The sequence below is a fragment of the Mytilus trossulus genome, chromosome 14 (genome assembly GCF_036588685.1).
Source record: "Mytilus trossulus isolate FHL-02 chromosome 14, PNRI_Mtr1.1.1.hap1, whole genome shotgun sequence".
NCBI lineage: Eukaryota > Metazoa > Mollusca > Bivalvia > Mytilida > Mytilidae > Mytilus > Mytilus trossulus.
The window spans coordinates 3,359,897-3,380,127 of record NC_086386.1 but is presented as its reverse complement, the minus strand read 5'-3'; the positions used below and the strand labels follow the sequence as shown (position 1 = coordinate 3,380,127).

The window sequence follows — 20,231 nt, the reverse complement described above, 5'->3', positions numbered from 1 at the left end:
GAAGGGTTTACATATCGAACAAGATGGCCACTACTTGTAATTCACTAACAAAATACCTCAAAGTTCAAAAGATCTTATATTTTATAAAACTATCTGAGGAATGTTTTCAAAAACAGCATTTTGCAATGACAAAATGTATAAATTTTGATAAAAATGTTTTTTCGTTTAACTTGAACGTACAGTTATGAAGAAAAATTCGTAAATATAAAAAAATTGCTATGAAGTCAAGTGACATCAGCAACAGCACAGTTCTGTCTGCAAATTTGTATAGACATGGTTATAAGTGACTAGTCCCACTAGTATACATTGTAGACTGTCCCTGGTGTATACAAGAATCATTGTGTTCTTTGGTCACTTATTGAATACGTTTTCAATATTTGAATTCTTTGATAAGTTACTCTCTTTATTTATTCATTGACAATTGGATAATTAAATAAAAAAATGTGAGGAACTATATCTTTTTCTTCACATTTATAAGAATGAAATATTTAACATGTTTAATAAAATATGAAACTGCACATCTGAACCTACGTATGACAAAAAAAGAATGACCGAAGAAATCAGATCGTAGGAAAGAAATTAAAGAACTCACACAAATTAATTGTAAATTATTGCAAAATTCGTAGTTATTAAAATCTGCAGTGATCATTTCAGCTGTAATATTTTTTTTGGTAATTGCTTTAATTATATTTCACATTTTTTTAAGTTTCATATTAATAAATGAACACACTAATTTCTAAATTAACAATGACTTTATAAACATTTTTACATTATTTGTATGCACTGTATTAAGATGATAAATATATGCATTACTTCACCAATTAGATGATTCTGATGAGATTTGGTATCAGGAAGAATTAACACAATCTTCACGTCTTTCTTTACATGATTGAAATTGGCTGCTCTAAGGTTGGATGCACATTTTTTTCTCCTGTAAGTGCTATCAAGGCCATCAACCTGTAACAATGGATCAGTTTTTTATATTCATATAAATGAATAATAACTATAAACATTTTTGTCATAATAGGACAATGGACATTATTGCTATACAGGTACTTTTCAAAGTTACTACAAAGTAAACTCTACTTGTAGTACTAATTATATCCCCACCTGTAATTCTATGTATTGGAAAAGAAGATGAAGAACAAGAATGTGCACGGATGCCCCACTTGAACTATCATTTTCCATGTTCAATAGACCGTGAAATGGGGAAAAAAATCAAATGGTATTTAAATTAGAATAATCATACCATAAGGCACATGTGTGCTAAGTTTTCAAGTTGATTGGACTTAAGCTTCATCAAAAACTACCTCGACCAAAAACTTTAACCTTTAACAGACGGACGAACAAACACAGACCAGAAAAAATAATGCCTCTCTACTATTGTAGGTAAGGGCATAAAAAGAATATGTGTCTTAAGTACAAAATGCATGCTCGTACTATAATTTTCCATGTTCATCAGGATACCATGAATTGAGTGTTATAACAATTTTAAGCAACATAAACAACCATTTCCTGGTAACATTTTAGGTATCTTCCATTTAAGGAATATAGTTACTTTAAGAAAGAAAAAGAATAGTTTACCTTAAAGTCAGGAAACTTAACAACAGCTTTAAGAGTGATCTGTGACTTGCAGTCCATCTTCTTGGTACTCTGAACTAAAAACCTTTTCTTTGAATTTTTGGTGTATGGATGTTCTTCTTCCATCTCATCCTGTAAAAAAAATGGAAAAAATGCACATACAACATCCATGCATGTATCATCTATATTATCACTTAACTAGTATACATATTTGTTAAGGGCCAGCTGAAGGAAACCTCCAGGTGCGGGAGTTTTTCCCTACATTGAAGACCCATTGGTGGCCTTCATCTGTTGTCTGCTCTATGGTCAGGTTTTTGTCTCTTTGACACATTCCCCATTTCCATTCTCAATTTTATGTATCACAATTAATTATAGGTGTTTCACATATAACAACTTATAAAATACTAAATTTAATTCATTGACTCCTTAGTATTAAAAGGTTATCTCAGGGTACTGATTTTTTTAAGATGCACGTACTTCAATACTTAATTGAAAGGGGGTGTCATTGGGTTTCTGTTACCCCACCCTTTTCATAAAATTTAAATTTCAAAAACGTATACCTATTATGTATTAATTTATGTTTTTTGATTGAGTTAAGTCTGCCAATTGATATTTTGTCATGTGTTTTTCTATGTTGTGATGTTATGCTATTTTTTCAGCAAAATTTGTAAGGGTTCCGCGGAACCCAGTGTCTCGCCTACTTTTGCTGAAAAACACAGGCTCAACAAAAATGAGGGAAAAAAAATTAAAAATATCATTCTTGATATAATCTTTTGATTGTAAGAAGCTTCTGACCAAGTTTGGAAAAAAATCCAGGATAGTTTATGAATCTAATAAATGTTTAAAAACTTTAACTGCAGCCTGTATGTAATGTTAACTGGAAAAAAAAACTAAATCCATTTATAAGTAAAATACACATACACATGTACAAAATATTAACAAAATTTCCATCTAAATACTAGCTTTGATCATAAACAAGCTTCTATCTAACTTTGGTACAAATTAAAAGTAGTATAAGAAAGTTATTATTTTTTTTTAAATTTAACCACAGAGTGAATGTGTTGTTTCTTGGCAGAAAATCTAAGTCCATTTAATACATTGTAATAGTAAAATATTGAAAAAATGGATTAATTTTTTTACAAAATTTACTTCTGTATATTTTCTTATGATCATAAACAAGCTTCTGTCCATGTTTGGTACAAACCCAGGATAGTTTAAGAAAGTAATGGAAATTTTAAAAACTTTAACCACAGAGTGAATGTAATTTTTACCCGCAGAAAAACTAAGTCCATTTATAAGTAAAATACGGAAAAAATGGAATTTATTTTTACAAAATTAATTTCTGGATACTATCTTAAGATCATAAACAAGCTTCTGTCCATGTTTGGAAGTAATCCAGTATAGTTTAAGAAAGTTTTTAAAATTTCAAAAACTTTAACCACAGAGTGAATATTTGTGGCCGCCGCCGCCGACGGAATGTAGGATCGCTTAGTCTCTCTTTTTCGACAAAAATCGAAGGCTCGACAAAAAGGGAGAAGGTTTGGATCCATTAAAACTTTTAATTCCCACTGCAAATGTTTGCACCTGTCCTAAGTCAGGAATCTGATGTACAGTTGTTGTCATTTGTTTATGTAATATATACATGTTTCTTGTTGTTTCTCATTTTTTATGGAGATTAGACCGTTGGTTTTTCCGTTTGAATGGTTTTACACTAGTAATTTTTGGGTCCTTTTTAGCTTGTTGTTCGGTGTGAGCCAAGGCTCCATGTTGAAGGTCGTACATTGACCTATAATGGTTTACTTTTTTATAAATTGTTATTTGGATGGAGAGTTGTCTCATTGGCACTCACAACACATCTTCCTATATCTCTTTTCCAATATTATTTGGGTTTCTATGTAATGTTATGTAAAAGTGGAATAACAAAGTGTCAAATGTGAGAAAATTGGTTGATAAAACACTGACCAAGAAAGATTACTGACGCAGTTGTGGGAACTTTATTGAATAATATTTCTGATAGTTTTACCGCCCTATTCAAATATTTCCAAGCTGAAAAAGGTGACCTATTCCAGCAGCACAACCTATCACCTTGTTTATAGGACCCAGTGTACAAAGGTTGCACAATGTACTTCCTTGAATCTACCAAACCTATGTAAGAGATAGGAGTATTATAAATTAAACTAATTCTAATCAAAACTGTTAAAATATATTAACTATTGAAGACATTAAAAGAACATATATATTTAGTTTGTATTTAACACATTAATCTGTAAAATGTACAATGTCTTTCAAGTTAATAAATAAATTTCTTATTTTTATTGCTAAAAAGAAAATTTTGAAATACCTTTTTGGCAACAAGTTTCTTTTTATCATTCACGTGTCTGTCTGGCCCGTGATGACAGTCCCACACTTCAGACCCCAAAAGGCAATACGGAATACCATCAAAGGGGATATGGTTATCCCACCATATTTTTTTCTTGTCCAAATTATCCAAGTCTACAAGAGAAACTGAACCTGTAAGCACATGCAATATTGCCAGCGCACGTTACCGGTATATAATTTTGGACTTAATTACACCTTATGTAAGAATCCTTGGTTTTGATTGGTTGATAGCCAGTGTATTTTTCACCAATTTACTGTTATCAAAAGAAAATTTTTCATTTTTTAACGCCGCCTAGGTATAAGCAAAAAGGATAAGCCTTTTTTACCCTCTATGCCGTGTTGTTTGCCAAAAAATACACTATCTGACTGGACGTTTGTAATGTCACGATCATCAATGTGTTTTTTAACGTTAACTACTAGTCTTGAGAATGAATTTCCCTCGCCTTACGACTCGTGAAAATTAACATTCTCTCGAATGGTATTTTTTGCAAATATCCCTCCTTTAATAATATGATTTATCTGTTAAGTATATATATATATCAAAATTATAATTTACTTGTAATTATCAAAGAATTTAACACAATATCTTTTTTCTGTTGTTAAATGGATTTACAAAACCAATAAGAACAAGCCTGTTGTATGAACTTTATGAAAGGAAAGAAGATAACTCTGCCTTAACTTAATGTTTCTTACTGCTGTGAACTTTACAAATAAGTTAAGGTCTATATACGAGTATTGTTGTATTTAGCAGGATGAAAAAAAAAGCTTTAAAAATATTAAATATATTTCCTGCCATTGTGTGGCAGGGGACAAAACAGTTACCTTTCTGATTGAAACCAGCTTCTCTGTAGTATAATATGTACTTAGAAGTGGTCTCCAGTTCATACTTTCTAATTGCAGCATAAGCAGATTCAATATCTGGATGATATTTTAAGTTAATGGTAGACATTTTATTTAATTTTTGACCTGAAATGAAAAAAATATTATATACATATCTTCATGTAAATATGATGTACATGGTAAAAGTTGCAAACAAAGACTTTTTTTTAAAAATGATGTCAAGGTAACATTGATTCAAGGAGTCTTTTAACATTTAATAATTACGTTAACAGATGTATGTTTCATTATAATACTTTACTCTAATTGGCTAACTGCACATCACATGTTATTCCTTAAGCAATTGCATTACTCAATAAAACTTTCGTTCAGGATAACATGTGGTCTCACAATAAAGTGCTAGGTGAAGTAAATAAAACTATTATTAAATTCGTGTTTTCATGATTATAGCTAAAAAATGTAATTATATTATTGAATGCTTCTTTTTGTAACTTCATAGGGTTGTAACAGTGTTGACCGTGCGCACATTTTTAGAATGAAGCGCTTAGGACTGTCAACACTTTTACACCCCAATGAATTACCAAATAGAAGCATTCAATAAACCTGTTTACACTCTTGGTATTTAGCTGTATATTGCCTCCAAATGACCTTATATCACCTCCGAATAACCTTTTCACGTCATGCAACAATCACATTTTAGTTGTAACATCAAATGTTTTGAATAATGATATCAAAGTTTACGGGAACCTGTGTGATTTTATGTAATGGCGGACAAATTTGCATACAAGTGTAAATACGTCAATTCTTAAATACATGCATGTTAAAAATTTCTGGCCATGTTTAAAAAATTTGAAAAAAAGGATGAAAGAGAAAATAAAAAGAAAATCATGACAATAGGTCCAATCATTAACTTCCTGGCATGGTTTTTGGTTATTAAAACATTGTTAAACTTATATGTATATGTACATAGCATTGATATTTGAAAACATTTGGAAATCATCTCACACTAGAGCTGATCTATTAATTTACCTTTAAATTAACAAAAGTCCGTTCAATTATACTACTGTGACCTGAACTTCTTGTAAATGTCTAAGAACAGGAGTTTGAAATCCTATCAATAAGGGGGTAAAAATATAAAGTCGATTATCACAGTAGAGCTTCTCTCGAAATTCCAAACTCCTGTGTTCTAACGATCTCTAACGTAACTTAACTCATCATCGTACCCAGTTAGAATCTATATATTTAAAATGTTATTAGCTTTGTTCAATCATGTTAAATATAATAATTGTAATCATAAGTAATCTGTAATATATAGTCTTTCTTCTCATAGATGTCCCCACGTGCATGTGCGCGTGCGTTTTTCTATTTTGTTTACTTGTTTTAGCACGACCCATATTTACTTCCGTTAAGAGAACTTCCGAGTGTACATGAATATTCATATCTACTTCTACGCTATCCCTTCCAACACCAACCTTTTCTGCCACATGGTTGCTACCCTCTTAGCCATTTTCTCACAATTTTCATCAGAAATGGCTGCCAACACCGAAAGATCTTTCATCATGGTTAAACCTGATGGTGTACAAAGAGGGTTAACTGGCGAAATCATCAAAAGATTTAACAATAGAGGCTATAAACTGGTTGCATGTAAATTAGTTCAGGTGAGAAATTTTTTTTTGCGAAATGTCAAATCCACTAATTATGGAAAATATCTTGTTTTGGGAGATGAGTTTCATGTGTGCTCCATATATACAGTTTAATCCGTTGGATGACACGCATAAATATTTCTATTAAAGACAACTTGAAGCCTTTCTGCGCAGGGTTCAAAGTAGTCCGGGCTATTATATTTTTTTCTTTGACGCCTTCAAAACTTCATAATTATTTGGACGAGGTTTAGTCCAAGATTACTCTGACGTCCAACGACTGTTTTGCCGGACAAGCTGGGGCCGTCAGAGCTCGTCCCATATCAAAAAGTGGATATTTGACCACACAAAACAAATGGGCTGCTTCGTCGATTCTGGTACCGACTGACGGCCTTGGAATTATATGAATTTGGCATCCATCTCTTCATTTTTCATTTATCTCTTCATTTCTGTAAGTTTCACCTTCTTGCCAACCTTATTTTTTTCCATATTTTAACAGTTTTCACAGAGACCCATTGATTTTGACTTTCACTTTCAAATAGAGGTCAAGTTATGAGAGAGTTCGTGGTCATCTTTTAAGGAGATCGATGTTATCACTTAGAATCCTACCAAGATTTTTCACCTCCATTACAGGAGATCTGTATGAAACATTTAGTTCAGACCACGTTACAATCTGAAGCTCTCAGACATTTAGATAACTTGTATGGTAAATGAACGAGGTGTTACATTATGGTAATTTGGGATCTCCTGTAGTTGGTGATCGCAATACTGGTATACCAGTATTGTCCACAATACTGGTATAAAAATTTTGTACCAGTATTGTATTCCAGTATTGTACCAGTATTGTGTTTTTACATATATGCATAATGAAATTAACAGATGACATTTATTAGGAATGATTGTGTTTAACTAATGATGCCATACATGTAGATGGTACACTGTGATTGTCATCAAATAAAGTTTTAAATCTTCTGATGTGGAACTGTACTGTCTCAGCATTTCAACAAACTCTGTACTTTCTTCTATGTTTTCTTTCAGTTCTCTCTTTTAAAAATTCATGCAGTATATTTTAATAGTGAATTTTATATTGACATTAAAGCTGTTATAGCTTATGTATCATCAGCATTGGTATTGTCTATTTCTTCTTCAGATGTGATTTCTGCAACCCCTCCCCCTTCCTATATTGGTATTTGGTATTCAGTCTCTGTGAACTTTCTCTGACGCTTACTAGATTACAATCTATTTCAGATAGCATCTGTTCAGCTCTCTTACTGTCAGAGTGCTGGTCTAGTATAAGTATTTGTACCAGTACTGTAGATATAGATGTATCTGCTACTAATTGTATTGTCCATGGTTCTGAATCAACTGCTTCAACCCTTAACATTCAATTTCATGTAGACAAACTAGAACTAGGTACATGTAATTTGATTATAACCAGGTTCTCATTTAAAGCAACTTTTTATAATAAAATATTAATGAATAATTTTGATATCTTTTGTTGTGAAAGATTAATAAGAAAATAAAGACAGTCAAACAAATGCATATGATCTTAGTACACAAAAAATGTATACATGTATTGAAATATCTGTCAAAATATGTGATGGCATACAAGTAAATGCTGATATAACAGTATTTAAGTCTCATAATTTGCTTGAATTTATTAAATAATTACTCAGATAATAATCTTTTATTTTATTTTCTCTATTGAATAAAATATAGAAATATGATAAAATTATTAGCAATTGTTTAAATGATAATGATGATATGAGTTAATTTCAATAATACTTTGTTTATTTATGCAAGTATAGTAATGACTTTCAACTGGTTGTTAATTGATGTCAATTATATCCTCTAAAATCTTTTTGAGTTTATTTAATCTTCCTTTCATCTTCAATATAGTCTAGTCAACAATACAACTACAATACTGGTATATCAGTAATGTACCAGTATTGTTGTTTTTTTATAAAAAATTACAATACTGGTACAAAATTTTTATACCAGTATTGTGGACAATACTGGTATACCAGTATTGCGATCACCAACTACAGGAGATCCGTAATTTGCATAAATCATCACTGTTTTCTCATGGTCACTTGATAATCTTTGAAAATGAAAGGCAAAATACTGAAATCAATGGGCCTCTGTGAAAACTGTTAAAATATGGAAAAATAAAGGTTGGTAGGTAGGTGAAACTTACATAAATGAAGAGATACATGAAAAATGAACAGATTGATGCCCGATTTATATAATTCCAAGGCTGTCAATCTTCACCAGAAGCGACAAAGCAGCGCATCTGTTTTGGATGGGCAAATATCCACTTTTTGATATGGGACGAACTCTGACGTGCCACTGCCCCAGCTTGTCTGGCAAACAGGCGTTGGACTTCAAAGTAATCTCGGACTAGACCAGGTTCAAAGCAAAAAATATAGCATTTCAAGACAACTATACAAATCCTTGTTAACAGTAGGTTTGATTACCTAGTCCAAATGATTATGGCGTCTCAAAAGAATGTTCAAATTATATTCCTCTTCAGAAGCATCCTTTCATACGTCCCTATTATGGTTTTAAATCATAAACCGTTAATGTACTCTAATTTAAGTTGGACTCGCCAAATGTTTTGAAACTTGTCAATGCTAAACTCAGATCAAGTAGGAATTTAGGTAAGTTCACCCTTACCATCACTTTGACCATTTGTGAGTCATATCCCTCTTTGCAACATCTCATCAGTAATTTCTGTTGGTGCTTTTTGAATGATTACCGAAAACTTCAAAATTACGGAAAATTTGATAAGTAGTTAATGATTGTGTCAAAAAAGGGTTCGCATCTTTGCAACAACCAACATGAATTGATGTTTGACTTATTGATTTTAAACCTGCAAGTTTTTCAGTCGTGAACAGCTGTAAAAGACAAAGTAAATCACTCCTTGGCTTTAGCTAATGTAGAAAGCAAGTAATGGGATGGAATCATCATCCTTAACTAGGGAAAAAGACAAAGGAGATTCATGTACAAATGTACATTCTCATATCTAGATTAAAGGCAAAAATGTTGCCTACTTTGCTAATTAGGGACCTCTCATGCTTACCTGCCTGGCTGATCACCAATCATGATCCCTCAGTTAAGTGGTAATGATAGTGGCTGCACGACTCTAGTCACCTGCTACAGTTAAGAAGATGTTAAATGATTACAAACAAAAAAGCAGTATGTTGTTTCAATTTAAATAAAAAATGCAAAAAGGTTATTTGAATAGAGCTTAATGTACATCATGAATACATTAAAGATTTAAAGGAAGGCTATTTCAATAATTGTTATTTAAATTATACATGCAAATAATTTGTAATGTTTATATTTCAGCCATCCAAAGAATTTATGCAGAAGCACTATGCTGATTTATCAAGCAAACCTTTCTTCAATGGGTTGGTAGAATATATGTCCACTTCTGGACCAGTGTGTGCTTGTGTAAGTCTTCTTTCATTGGTTTACAGAATTATTTGATTATTTCAATGTCCCATACATGTACTGATCCTTTATGATATTTACAAAAGTCTTTTATCAAAAACTTTTTGATTTTAAAATCTGAAATTATTGTGCAATAGAATTTAAAAATATTACAATGTATTATGTTGGTTTAAACTTCATGAAGACTTTAGTACTGTACAACAGAATAAGTAAGCTACAGAAACCAGCCTTGCCAGCTTGTAGTTATCAATGGACTTTTTAAAATAGCAGAATTTGGGAAAATGGTACAACCTGTTGATCCTAACTGGCAAAATGTTTTTCGCTCGTTTACTTGTATCACTATCTTTTTACCAATTAGAAGGTCATTATGATACCTTCCTGTGTCATTGGGTATTTGGTCAAATCATGCAACACTGGTTTTATATAAATATGTTTCGATCTTTAATTATTGATTATTGAAATTGGTATTTTAGGAAGCAATCAAAGTAATTAAAAATGGTATGGTCTATAAGGTTTTTAGATAGGAAATTTTGAAAAAAAAAATAATAGTATGGATGCCAAATCTCAGACATAAAGGCTAAATGGGTTTAAGTAAAGACCTGAATGGACTTGAAAAGTACTGTAAATTCAAATATTATTTCCTGCATTTAGTATTGTGATTTTTTTTAAATGGACAAAATGAGAAATTAACATGATTTATTACTGTGATATCAGGAATTTCTTTTTATTGTAAGTATGTTACCCATGTAATAATTTACTTCATGTCGTGCTCAAAAACTTTTTTTTCCTTAATAATCAGCCTTTACTGTATTTCTACAGGTATTTGAAGGCAAAGATGTTGTGAAAACTGGACGTAAAATGTTGGGTGAAACAAATCCTTTAGCCTCTGCCCCAGGAACAATTCGTGGAGATTATTGTGTTGATCTTGGAAGGTAGGTCACAAGGAAAACTTGTTATTGTTAAGATCAAATTCTACTTCAGAACGGTAAATTTGAATAATAATTTAACATCAACTGTGTTGGAACTTGTAGAGCAGGACATTTGGACAGCTTACAATGTACATACAAAATATGTGAAAAAGAAAAGTTGAGAAAATGATTAATTTGCTGGTACTCTTGTATTATATTAATAGTTTCATATACACCTTTAAAAATTATGACCTTTTTCAGCATTAGAATATCATTGTATATAAATATTGACTATGAAGAAGTTATAGAGGAAGTTTTTAATCGCCATGGTTGAAACTTGTCTTCTTTTACCAACAGTTTTTAACTGGATTTTTGTGACAAAAATGTCGGTTATTGATCTGGGGATGTACTGATGGCAGTCAGGCGGCAACCAAATGTTGTCCGTGCATTAACTCATGAACCACTCAACCAAAGCTTTTAAAATTTTAATATGTTGTGATATACAACAAAATGAAGGTCAAGTTGAATAATAACGATTTTGACTTTTACCGTTCAGGAGTTATGGTTCTTAAAAGATTGAAAAATAACGTTTACAGTCGTGTCCGTGCATTTACACATGAACTGTTCCACCAAAGCTTCCCAAATTTTAATATGTTGTTACTGATGACAAAATAGAGGTCAAGTATAATAATGATGATTTTGACTTTTACCGTTCAGGAGTTATGGTTCTTGAAAGATTGAAAAATGGTGTTGCCAGTCATGTCCGTACATTTACTCATGAACGGTTCAACCAAATATTTCAAATTTTAATATGTTGTTACTGATGACAAAATGGAGGTCAAGTTCAATAATGTCTATTTTGACTATTACCGTTCAGGAGTTATGGTTCTTGTGATATTGCCAGGACACAAATAAATGTTAATAAATCCGGTTTGCTGTCGTTGTGATCGCCTCTTGTTTTTGTTTGTGACAAAAGTAACAAATACAAGAAAAAGAAATGCTTATCAACTTTTGTTTCAGCAATACCCTTTATGAGACAATGATGAGAAAAAACACTACTTTAACTTATTAAACATATACTAAATATTGTAGTTTATATTATTTTTTTTTCTTTCAGAAATATATGTCACGGTAGTGATGCTGTAGAAAGTGCCAAGAGAGAAATAGATCTGTGGTTCAAACCTGAGGAGGTCATCACTTATTCCCTTATAGATGCACCCATGGTATACGAATGACTTTCCAAATTCTAAAGACAGTAATCTCTCCTGTTTGACAGCAATTTATGTTTATGTCCTTTGTTTTGATTGTATACATGCAGGACTGTGATATACATTCTACCCAGCTCCCATTATAGTGCTAATTTAACATCTTTAATGTCAGTAAAACTATATAAAACATCATGCTTGTGTTGTCAATTCTTCAGCCTTTAAAACTCCCTTAGTGGTCTTGTGGTATCAGTTCTTCAGCCTAATTTACTATCTCAGTGTCCTTGTGGTATCATGTTTGCCTTATGTAGGGGAGGTCACAAGTTTGAGCCTCAGTCTGGACAAACCAGACTTAAAATTTGATGCTTCTGCTAAGAGAAAAGACTTGTTTGCTGATAACGAATAATGTGTGTTCTGGTTTAGTCCCTTGTCTTTTTGCTAACAGCCTCTCTTTGAACTGGATAAAATTGAGAATGGAAAAAGGAAATGTGTCAAAAAGAGCATAACACAACAAAAGGCCACCAATTGGTGTTCAACACAGTGAGGAAATTCTGCACCCAAAGGCATGCTTCCGCTGGCCCCTAAAAAATAGTACATTTCTGATTGTCATTGAATGTCTTAAGGGCTACAAATGTATACATGTTTTTATATGTTGTGATGTTATGCTATTGTTTCAGAAAAAGGGAGAAGGTTTGGGCCCATTAAAACGTTTAATCCCGCTGCAAATGTTTGCACCTGTCCTAAGTCAGGAATCTGATGTACAGTAGTTGTCGTTTGTTTATGTAATATATACGTGTTTCTCGTTTCTCGTTTTGTTTATATAGATTAGACCGTTGGTTTTCCCGTTTGAATGGTTTTACACTAGTAATTTTGGGGCCCTTTATAGCTTGTTGTTCGGTGTGAGCCAAGGCTCCGTGTTGAAGGCCGTACTTTAACCTATAATGGTTTAATTTTTAAATTGTTATTTGGATGGAGAGTTGTCTCATTGGCACTCACACCACATCTTCCTATATCTATGAAAATGAAATGTTTTAAAAATGCCCTTATTTACATATTTTATTGTCTTGCCCGGCATATTAAAGGATTGGACATCATGGGTCTTTTGATATATATCAGAACTACAAAAAATGTATTTCTATACAGCTTTTATATTTCAGGAGGTAAATGCCTTATGCGAGGAAGTTTACAGTGTCTTGGCCCCATTTTCATGTTTGAAAATATGAAAAAGTCCATACTTTAAGCAATAGGTCTTGTAAATTCAGTTTATGGAATGATTGTTAGGTATATATGTCCAACTTGCAGGTGTCGTCTAACCATGACCTAATTTCCATGGTTCAGTGGTTATATAGTCAAGTTTTTTTTTTTCCTAACACTATCACTAGTTAAACTGTATTTTGATGATGTGCATGTCTGTCTCTTATGTTTCATTTCACCTTCACCGCATTTTCACCTTCATTGGTTAAATTCTTGTGTTGGTCTGATCAAACTATAAGCAATAGATTTTCTATATTTAATGTATTGGAATATGTACATGTCTGCCTGTCAAGGTGTCATCGGACCTAGACCTCATTTTCATGGTTCAATGTTTAGTTTTCTTGGTTGAGTCTGTTTCTTTGAAACTACAATCAATAGGTCGACTATAGTGTATTGCATGATTATAAGCTGTAGATGCATTGCTTGTCAGTTATATATAACCTCGACCTCATTTTCTTGGATCATGCAAAATTTGTGATAGTTAACTTGAAGTAAAGCTTTGTATTTAAGACTCAACATCATAACAACGATTAGTAAAGAAGGTAATACATTTCAGTGTGCTCTTGTTTAAATCTTCTTTAAAAATTGGAGTTATCTTTCTTTGTTAAGAATGTAAGTTGAATCAACCAATGCTTTATACAAAGAAATATTCATTTTACTTCCCACTGATAAATAAAATAAATTAAAGCAATCTTTACCATTCAGAGATTACAAGCACTTTGATTCTAGGGTTATGCCACTTTACAAATTGAAAAACTGCTGAAATTTTTCGTTTCCGTTCTCTTACTTTTAAAAGTGGGGTAAAAGATCCCATAGATCGAAAATAAACCGACAACTCCATGGCTAAAAAGGAAAGACTAACACAAATAATAGTACACATGAAATAATATAGAACACTAAAGACTAAACAACACGAACTCTACCAAAAACTGGGGGTGATCTGAAGTGTTATGGAAGGGTAAGCAGATCCTGCTCCAAGTTTGTCTCAACTAAATTTAATGAAATGTATATAATGCTTATTACCACTGAATGCAGTTTAAGTTCGACTTTTTAGCAATATCATTTTACAGTTCTCGAGTAATGTCCTTTTACAACGTTATATGCTTGCTGAGGTATCATCTGTGTCTTTATGGAAACATTCCCTATTTATTTCGGAAGTCCCTGTGCCTCTGCATGCATTACAGCACATTGAAATAGTAAATTTCATTAGGTTTCCAGTTGAAGTTTGACATCTTATTCCACTCAAATCCGCCCTCCTACCCCGTTGACTGTTTACAAAATCCTCTGCTGAAAGTATTGGACAAACAAACAGCCATATCGTAGTTAGACTAGTTGATAATTGATTGGTCAATGTACAGTAGCGAATATTTCATGACAGACAATGTCTGAGATTGAATGTTTTCGCATTGGCATGGTTAGTTCCTCGGACAGTTACTTCGTCTGGTCCATTTCTCTTATTCTTATTCTACAAGTGGTGTCATGTCTCCTGCCAATCCATTAGCTCATGAACATGCAATATCTTAGCCGACGACAGTTGCATAGGCTGGGATTGCCTTCTTTGCGACTGCCCAAATTCTAACTTGGTATGCTTGTAAAATTTATTGCACGCTTCCATTGACAGCAATGTAAAATTACATAATTGTAGAATGTGTATAATTGGGGTTTTACCAAATACTTTTATTTCGTTCGTGGTTTAAAATTGAATACGTGTCATTAACTTACATTTCAGGCAAAATTAAGACTACAGAGACGCGTCATCAGAGTTGTACTAAAAAGATTATTGAAGCTTTTTCTTGCCTTCTATACCGAAGAAAATAACCAAAGAAAAACGCGAAAAACTATTAACGTGCAGTTCTTATGTTCTATCGATGTAGCATTAATATTGGATAGAAAGTAAGTGGCTAAACAATCCAACGCTTGATGAATTCTGCTTCACAATGATAGGAAGAGCCGAAATCGAAGGATCAAAAAGCAACGTCGCTATGAACGCTTGGCTGCCACAAGCCAGTTATCCCTGTGGTAACTTTTCTGACACCTCTTGCTTAAAACTCTTAAAGTCAAAAGGATCGATAGGCCACACTTTCACGGTCTGTATTCGAACTGAAAATCAAAATCAAGTGAGCTTTTGCCCTTCTACTCTACGATTTGAAAACATAAACGGATTAAGTCTTTGGTAGAACTCAAATTATATTACATACACATTTTAAAATCATGTCATTTTACATTATTTTCAATGGAAGTGTTGCAATACTTTTTCCAGGGGTATATAATACATGTACTATTCACCTCAAATTTATTCAATAACTTTCGCACCAGAGTCCACTTCTTTATAACTGCCTCAAACCTATTCATGTATCCACACCTTAGAGAAAGAACCAGAAGAATTTACAATCAGTTTCAAAAACAATACAAATCAAGATGCTGACTAAATTTCAATCCATTAAATCAAAACAAGGACTAGTGAAAAACCTAGTTGAAAGCTTCAAACCAATTTTTGTCCTGGGTATAGAACCATGGATAGAGTCCCCTATAACAGAATGAACAAATATTTCCACTAGAATATAATATATACAGAATCGATCGTATTATACAAGGAGGAGCAAACAGCTACAAACGGCGACCATCTTAGCATACCTGTGTCTGAATTGAGAATTTGTGTTGCCTAAAATAAGTCCTGCTGGGGACAAAGAAACGTATCTTTATCAAACTGCAACTAAAATCAGCAAAAACAGAAAGCCTCGAAGAACAGACAAGTGTAACAAAAAATGCATTGATAGTAGATGGTGGTGACTCCAACCTTCCAGGAATTTTATTAAGCATGATCTAGAGATCTGCATTCTAGGTGATTGAGTGTCTTACTTTTGCCACCTAAACGATTATCAAGCAACAGGCAATGCTGAATTCGCGAAACTCAATGCATGGAGTGCTACATTTATTTATCAACTCGATATTTTTATTTATTTTAAAATTTTAACAACTTTATATTATTATAAGAATATATAAAAAATATACGGTGATCTATTTAGATTAACCCGCATTATTTTTTCTAATTAAAATAAATCAATATGTCAAACGAAGTGAAAAGATTTGTGTCAAAGTAATGATTGTTAAAGTGTTAGTAATTGTTATATTAGCATAATGACAGAGCAGAAATGACATTCTCTTTCTTTAGATGTCTATCTCTCGTTTTGGTATTTAGATCTATTGTTTTATTTCACCTCAGAATTTCTCGCATGTTTTGTTTTAAAATATCAGCTAAAGATTTTAAAGGTTAAATTTCAGACAGGCCAGAAAAATGAATATTAGTATTAGTGATTCTTATCATTTCGTTCAAATGATTACCTTAGCTGTACAGGGGCGGATCCAGCCATTTAAAAAAAAGGGGGGGAGGGGGGTCCTAACCCATGACAAAAAAAGGGGGGTCCAACTACATGTCCCCATTCAAATGAATTGATCGTCCCTGGCTGTATTTGGTAAAACTTTGTGAATTTTTGGTCCTCAACGCTCTTCAGCTTCGTACTTTATTTGGCCGTTTGTCATTTGTAGACGAAATGCTCGTCTGACGCAAATATAAAATTTTAATCCTGGTATGTATGATGAATTTTTATACAAAATTCTTACATCGAATGAGACAATTTTCAGACAAGGAATTTGTGATTCTGTAATACCTTTGATCTGGTATATTATCAATAAAATAGGGGACAATATTTTCCTAGTTTTCTTTACTTGTAAAATATATTTTGGATTCAACAAATAAAAGACAAAACCCTGAGCCAACGGAACAGCATCAGATCCACTCATGATAGTGAATGAGTATAACCTATTTGTGACATTGAACATTAACCCTATAGGGATTAGCTGCTAGGCGGATGGTAAATGATATACTCGATCTGAATTAGGGGGTTAATATATTATATATATATAAACATGCCCAAAATAAACAACCAGATATAACAATAATCTGAAATGGCAGTAAGAGTGTTGTCGCTACTGTATTGTACGCGCTCGCTAGCTATGATAATTCTTAAGTCACCATCTTGGACATCTTCGTTAGACAAGGGTTAGAACAGAAAGGGACTGGATCGTAACCCTTGGCCAACGAAGGTGTGTCTTGGAGGGCAATTACTTTCACCACCCCTATCATGCAACTATCATATTATGAGACCAGCGAAATGAAGAACATGAAACTTCTTTTTCTTGGCTTTGCCTAATATAACGATAATTTATTTTAGATAAGGAAAAGTTATTTCTTTCGTATTCGGGTGACTGGTTTCTTAAATTGGGCGTGTAATAGCCAATAAAAGAACTGGTACCTTCACGTTCTTTTGTTTAATAAGAAGGCATTATCGAATCACTGTTGTATGTACAGTAAAATAATGATAAACTGGTCAAGTATTTAATACTCTTAATAGCCATTTAAAACAGTTAACTAGAAGTTGATGGATTAAATACTGGGTATTAACATTACACCGCAGTAAAAGTCAAATGTTAAAGACTAAACAGATTTAGTGTTTTGGGGAATTAAACGAATTAAAACTTTGTTGTTGGGTCTAAATCTTGAGATTACTATTACAAAATCAACATTGTTTTTTTGTGAGGATTTGTGATCAACAATTTGTTTATGTGTAAAATACGTCTGAACATTGTGTTCGTATTGGAATGTTATTAAGAAGTCTAATGTGAACAGTCTTGAAATTTAATAAAAGAATCAAATATAATGTAAAATTTACATAAATTATAATACTAACTTATCGGATGGATAAACTTGACAGTACGTAGTGAATGTTTTGATTAGGTTCATCGACATCCATGCATGAATTGCAATTTGTTTTGGAAGTTAGCATTTAGAAATGTAAGTATCATAATACATTGCCAATTCTTAGTCTTAGGATTATGTCGATAGTTAAGTAACATCTCGAACGAGTCAGTCGTTGTACTTGTGAAATGAAAAAATAAATATTTCAATATTTTTCAACCATGCAAGTTATTTAAAATGATAAATTTCAATTTCTAACAGAATGTTACATCTATTCGAGAATTTATTTGAAAACCTGTACAATTAAAGCTATATATAGACAGGAACGAATAGTATTAAAATGCACTTCTGTGACACACTAGTGACTTGACTCATAAAAGCAATGTCATCGCATCAGTGTTGTGAGCAAGAACTTCTTCCGATTTAAGTACTACAAACTTTAATGAAAATGGAATTGAACAATTTTTCTACCACTCAAGTACTGCATTCTGGCAATACTCATTTTGAAGTTAATCAGGCCGTTGGGTTTCTCTTAAATTAATTTACATGTTGTCTTGTCGTCTCCCTTTATAACGTGATATGTGGTATCTGTATAACGTGCTGTGTGGTATCTGTATAACGTGCTGTGTGGTATCTGTATAATGTGCTATGTGGTATCTGTATAACGTGGTATCTGTATAACGTGCTGTGTGGTATCTGTATAATGTGCTATGTGGTATCTGTATAACGTGCTATTTGGTATCTGTATAACGTGATATGTGGTATCTGTATAATGTGCTATGTGGTATCTGTATAACGTGTTATGTGGTATCTGTATAACGTGCTATGTGGTATCTGTTTAACGTGCTATGTGGTATCTGTATAACGTGCTATGTGGTATCTGTATAACGTGCTATGTGGTGTCTGTATAACGTGCTATGTGGTATCTCGGAACAGTATATCTCATGTCAATACATATGGTGGTATGAGCTTTGATTTTTTTGTTTTACTTAAGCTTATAAAATTTTAAACAAAAAAAAATAATAAGATGCAGCAACCTACGTCTAGGTCAGCGACAGTTCTCTGTTTTGTTGCGATTTATCGCTTAAGTCCGTGATAAGAGACATTGATTTAGTTTATCTTTTTGAAAGATTAAATAATTCTTTTAAAAGTCTCTGAAATAACGTCACCAAGTTTAAAGAAATACAGTCTATGTCTTCTAGATAAAATTGAAATAAAATTGAAATGTCCTTTTTTTTTTAATATTAACAAAAGCACCGACTGCTTCATTACTGAAGGTCAAAGTATGAACACTCACATTCGACGATCATTCGCAAACTCCCGCCAAAATATGTCCTGAAAAAAGTCACAAGTTGATTCAATCGCTTTATTAAGAGGAAAATGCTAATATTTGCCAATAGTTTTAAGGCGTATTCTAATGATTTTTTTTACCCTCTGCGGGAGTAAAAATTGCACCATGAGCATGCATTTTAGAGTGTATATTTACCTATATATATTAGATATCATTGTAAGTTAGGATAACAGTGGAATGTACACCCACCTCACGTCAGAATTACCTAGTTCTAAATAAATAGGGATAAGATGTGCAGTATTGGAAAATAATATCATACTTCAGTTTACGTCCTACATATGTAATGGTGTCCAAACGTTACAAATAGTATTGTACTATTTTTATTGAAATGTGTTATTGTGCTCCCGCATGCATCAAAGACTATATCTCTTTTCATTCTCATTAGCATTATCTACATGTATTGGATTTTAGAAGACATGGACTTGTTACATGTACGGTAATCGTAACTTATTTTAATTCACATCACAGTTAAACAAAATTAGCGTAACTTAACTTTTATATGCATGCTTTACAAAAGTGAACATGCAAAATAGAATGATAAAATTGTGAATGCAAATGGGGGATATTGACTTGTGTGTGTATATTATTACTTATCTTGGGCCCACAACATTCTTAACTTGTTAAACGTTATTTCGTTATACAACTAAAATACAAACTCCTTTTGTAACGCGACTGTCACAATGTTTTTTTTTGTTTATTTAAGATATATTTGTAAATTCGATAATTTTGAACTGTTATAAAAAAAAAAAAGATTTATTTCAGCATTGTTGACTTTACTTTTTTCGGTTTTGTTTATTTTTTTCACCATGGAATGTTTTAATTGATTTTGATTTTAGTGACTATACCGGTAATTTATCTATATTT

The 20,231-nt window shown here is 32.4% G+C and overlaps 1 protein-coding gene and 1 long non-coding RNA gene across 2 annotated transcripts; one reads left to right on the top strand and one right to left on the bottom strand.

Moving 5' to 3' along the window:
* Window positions 1-850: 850 nt before the first annotated feature.
* On the bottom strand, window positions 851-4,028 carry LOC134695899 (uncharacterized). Its single transcript, XR_010102859.1, has 3 exons — window positions 3,923-4,028; window positions 1,585-1,713; window positions 851-957 (listed from the first exon to the last, which is right to left on the bottom strand). It is a non-coding gene; the product is annotated as an uncharacterized LOC134695899 (long non-coding RNA).
* Window positions 4,029-6,275: 2,247 nt separating this feature from the next.
* LOC134697206 (uncharacterized) lies at window positions 6,276-12,201 on the top strand. The gene is made up of 4 exons (XM_063559318.1): window positions 6,276-6,455; window positions 9,789-9,893; window positions 10,713-10,825; window positions 11,919-12,201. The coding sequence occupies exons 1-4, from the start codon at window positions 6,282-6,284 to the stop codon at window positions 12,034-12,036; spliced, it is 510 nt and encodes a 169-aa protein (XP_063415388.1). The 5' UTR covers window positions 6,276-6,281; the 3' UTR covers window positions 12,037-12,201.
* The last annotated feature ends 8,030 nt before the right edge of the window (window positions 12,202-20,231 follow it).

Coding starts and splice junctions, on each gene's coding strand:
- LOC134697206 (XM_063559318.1), top strand. CDS start 6,282: ATGGTTGCTACCCTCTTAGCCATTTTCTCACAATTTTCATCAGAAATG. Junction 6,456..9,788: donor TTGCATGTAAATTAGTTCAG/GTGAGAAATTTT, acceptor TTTATATTTCAG/CCATCCAAAGAATTTATGCA. Junction 9,894..10,712: donor CTGGACCAGTGTGTGCTTGT/GTAAGTCTTCTT, acceptor GTATTTCTACAG/GTATTTGAAGGCAAAGATGT.